The sequence below is a fragment of the Chiloscyllium plagiosum genome, chromosome 36, assembly GCF_004010195.1.
Source record: "Chiloscyllium plagiosum isolate BGI_BamShark_2017 chromosome 36, ASM401019v2, whole genome shotgun sequence".
Taxonomy (NCBI): Eukaryota; Metazoa; Chordata; class Chondrichthyes; order Orectolobiformes; family Hemiscylliidae; genus Chiloscyllium; species Chiloscyllium plagiosum.
This window is the reverse complement of record NC_057745.1, coordinates 34906159-34909189: the sequence shown is the minus strand read 5'-3', so window position 1 is coordinate 34909189 and position 3031 is coordinate 34906159. Positions and strand designations below refer to the sequence as shown.

Here is a 3031-nt window from a genome sequence, read left to right as displayed (position 1 = left end):
TAAAATAGGGATAATCTAGGAAACAATAGGCCGACATGTCTTACATCAGTGGTTGGGAAGTTACTGGAGAGAATTCTTAGGGATAAGTTTTAAGCACATTTGAAAAGCATGGCCCATTAGGACAGTCAATATGGCTTTGTGTAGGGTAGGTAGTGTCTTACTAACTTGATTTAATTTTTCGAGGAGGTGATGAAGGTGATCACTGAGGGTATAGCAGTGGATGTTGTCGACATGGATTTTAGTAAGGATTTCAACTAGGACCCTCATGGTAGGCTCCTCCAGAAGATTATGCTATATAGGATCCACAGTGACTTGACTGCGTGGGTTCAAAATTGGCTTGCCCATAGAAGGTAGAGGGTAGTGGTCAAAGGGTGTTTTTCAGGCTGGAGGTCCATGATTAGTGGTGCTCCACAGGAATCTGTATTGGGACCTCTGTTGTTTGTGATTGTAGATGGATAGGTTAGTAAGTTTGCAGATGATACAAAGATTGTGGAATTGTACATTGTGCAGAAGCTTATCAAAGAATACATCAAGATATAGAGCAGTTAAAGACATAGGTGGAGAAATGGCAGATGGAGTTTAATTCACATAAGTGTGAGGTACTGCACTTTGGCAAATCAAATGTTAAGGAAAAGTACACAGTTAATGGCAGGACTCAACAACATTGATGTACAGAGGGATCTTGGGGTTCAAGTCCATAGCGCCCTGAAAGTGGCCACACAAGTCGATGGTGGTGAAGAAGGTACATGGAATTCTTGCATTTATTGGTTGGCGTGATGAGGAAGTGCCACTGTTCGACTGGAGTGGACAAAGTTAAAAACAAGAAGCTTTTGGAGCGTTGCTTCTTCTGATGGAGCAGTGTTCAGAAGCCTAGTACTCCCAAATAACCTGTTGGACTATAACCTGATGTTGGGTAATTTATTTTGACCAGAACAAGACAAATTGACTTCCTGTTAATAGCATGTGCTTTAGGTGGGGGCGTGTTTGTGGGCCACTGGGGGCGTGTCCAAAGTTGGGTGGGACGCGTCCATGGTCGAAAGGGGCGTGTCTAAGGCTGACAGGGGCGGGTCTAGGGCTGATAGGGGCGCGTCTAAGGCTGACAGGGGCGGGTCTAGGCCTGACAGGGGCGTATCTAAGGCTGACAGGGGCGTGTCTAGGGCTGACAGGGGCGTGTCTAGGGCTGACAGGGGCTGGTCTAAGGCTGACAGGGGCGGGTCTAGGGCTGATAGGGGCTGGTCTAAGGCTGACAGGGGCGGGTCTAGGCCTGACAGGGGCGTGTCTAGGCCTGACAGGGGCGTGTCTAAGGCTGACAGGGGCGTGTCTAAGGCTGACAGGGGCGTGTCTAGGGCTGACAGGGGCTGGTCTAAGGCTGACAGGGGCGGGTCTAGGGCTGATAGGGGCGTGTCTAGGGCTGACAGGGGCGGGTCTAGGGCTGACAGGGGCGGGTCTAGGGCTGACAGGGGCGTGTCTAGGGCTGACAGGGGCGGGTCTAGGGCTGATAGGGGCGGGTCTAAGGCTGACTGGGTAAGAGCCCGGTCAGGAGGCCTGCTCGGGCCAGAAGGAGCCGGGTCCCTGTTTCTGGGGTCGTGCCACGAGCTGACGGGGCGTGTCTATAGCAAATGGGGGCGTGTCTCCTGCACTTGAGGCGTGTCTACAACTGAAGGGGTGTAGTCGCCATCCTGGGGGCGTGTCTACAGCGGCTGGGGCCTGTCCCCGGTGCCGGGGGCGTGTCTACAGCGGGTGGGGCGTGTCCCCGGTGCCGGAGGCGTGTCTACAGCGGGCGGGGGGCGTGTCTACAGCAGGTGGGGGGCGGTTTCCCGGCGCCGGGGGCGTGTCTACAGCGGGTGGGGCATGTCCAAAGCGGGAGGGGCGTGTCCCCGGAGCCGGGGGCGTGTCCCCAGCGGGTGGGGGCGGGTCCCCGACGCCGGAGGCGTGTCTGTAGCGGGGGGGGGCGGGTCCCCGGCGCCGGAGGCGTGCCCACAGCGGGTGGGGGCGTGTCCACAACGGGTGGGGCGTGTCTACAGCGGTGGCGCGTGTCCCCGGAGCCGGGGGCATGTCTACAGCGGGTGGGGGCGGTTCCCCGGCGCCAGAGGCGTGTCTACAGCGTGTGGGGGCGATTCCCCAGCGCCGGAGGCGTGTCCACAGCGTATGGGGGCGGTTCCCCGGCGCAGGGGGCCTGTCTACAGTGTGTGGGGTCAAGTCCCCGGCGCCGGGGGCGTGTCCTACAGCGGGTGGGGGCAGTTCCCCGGCGCCGGTGTCGACAGCAGGTGGGGCGTGTCTACAGCGTGTTGGTGGGCGGGTCCCCGGCGCCGGGGGCGTGTCTACAGCAGGTGGGGCGTGTCTACAGCGGGTGGGGCAGGTCCCCGGCGCAGGGGGCCTGTCTACAGCGGGTGGGGCGTGTCTACAGCGGATGGGGGCGGGTCCCCGGCGCCGGGGGCGTGTCTACAGCAGGTGGGGCGTGTCTTACAGCGGGTGGGGGCGGGTCCCCGGCGCCGGGGGCGTGTCTACAGCAGGTGGGGCGTGTCTACAGCGTGTGGGGGCGGGTCCCCGGCGCCGGGGGCGTGTCTATAGCAGGTGGGGCGTGTCTACAGCGTGTGGGGGCGGGTCCCCGGCGCCGTGTCTACAGTGGGTGGGGCGTGTCTACAGCAGGTGGGGGCGGGTCAGGCCAGGCCGGTTGTGCCCGCCCTCTTCCCCGCTGCCGGGCTCCCTGTCTCCCTGAGCCGAGCCGGAGAAGTTGCCGCCGCCTGGAGTCGGACCATGTGCGGCCGCTCACTGCCCCACCTGGCGCTGGTCGCCTGCCTGTTGTTATTGTCCGAGTGCACGTCCGGCCCAGGTACCCGCACTCTGTCTGCTTTAACCGGCGGCAATGAGGGGAGAGATGTCCCGGTTATCCGGAGGGGGAACATCAGATGATACCCCAGTAAACCGGGGGGTAATCTACCGGAGGTGGGGCCGGTCCTCTCTACCCAGCGGAGAGTCTGTGGGGAAGGGATGAGTGTCCCGGTTATCCGGCCGGGGGGGGTTGTCCCGG

At 60.9% G+C, this 3031-nt stretch overlaps 1 protein-coding gene across 1 annotated transcript in view; it reads left to right on the top strand.

The window, feature by feature from the left end:
* The first annotated feature begins 2633 nt into the window (after positions 1-2633).
* adamts17 (ADAM metallopeptidase with thrombospondin type 1 motif, 17) overlaps positions 2634-3031 on the top strand; it is a 655987-nt gene continuing 655589 nt past the window's right edge. Inside the window, exon 1 of the mRNA XM_043677648.1 lies at positions 2634-2833. Within this exon, the coding sequence (XP_043533583.1) occupies positions 2758-2833 (76 nt within the window). The 5' untranslated portion in view covers positions 2634-2757. The remainder of the gene's footprint in view (positions 2834-3031) is intronic.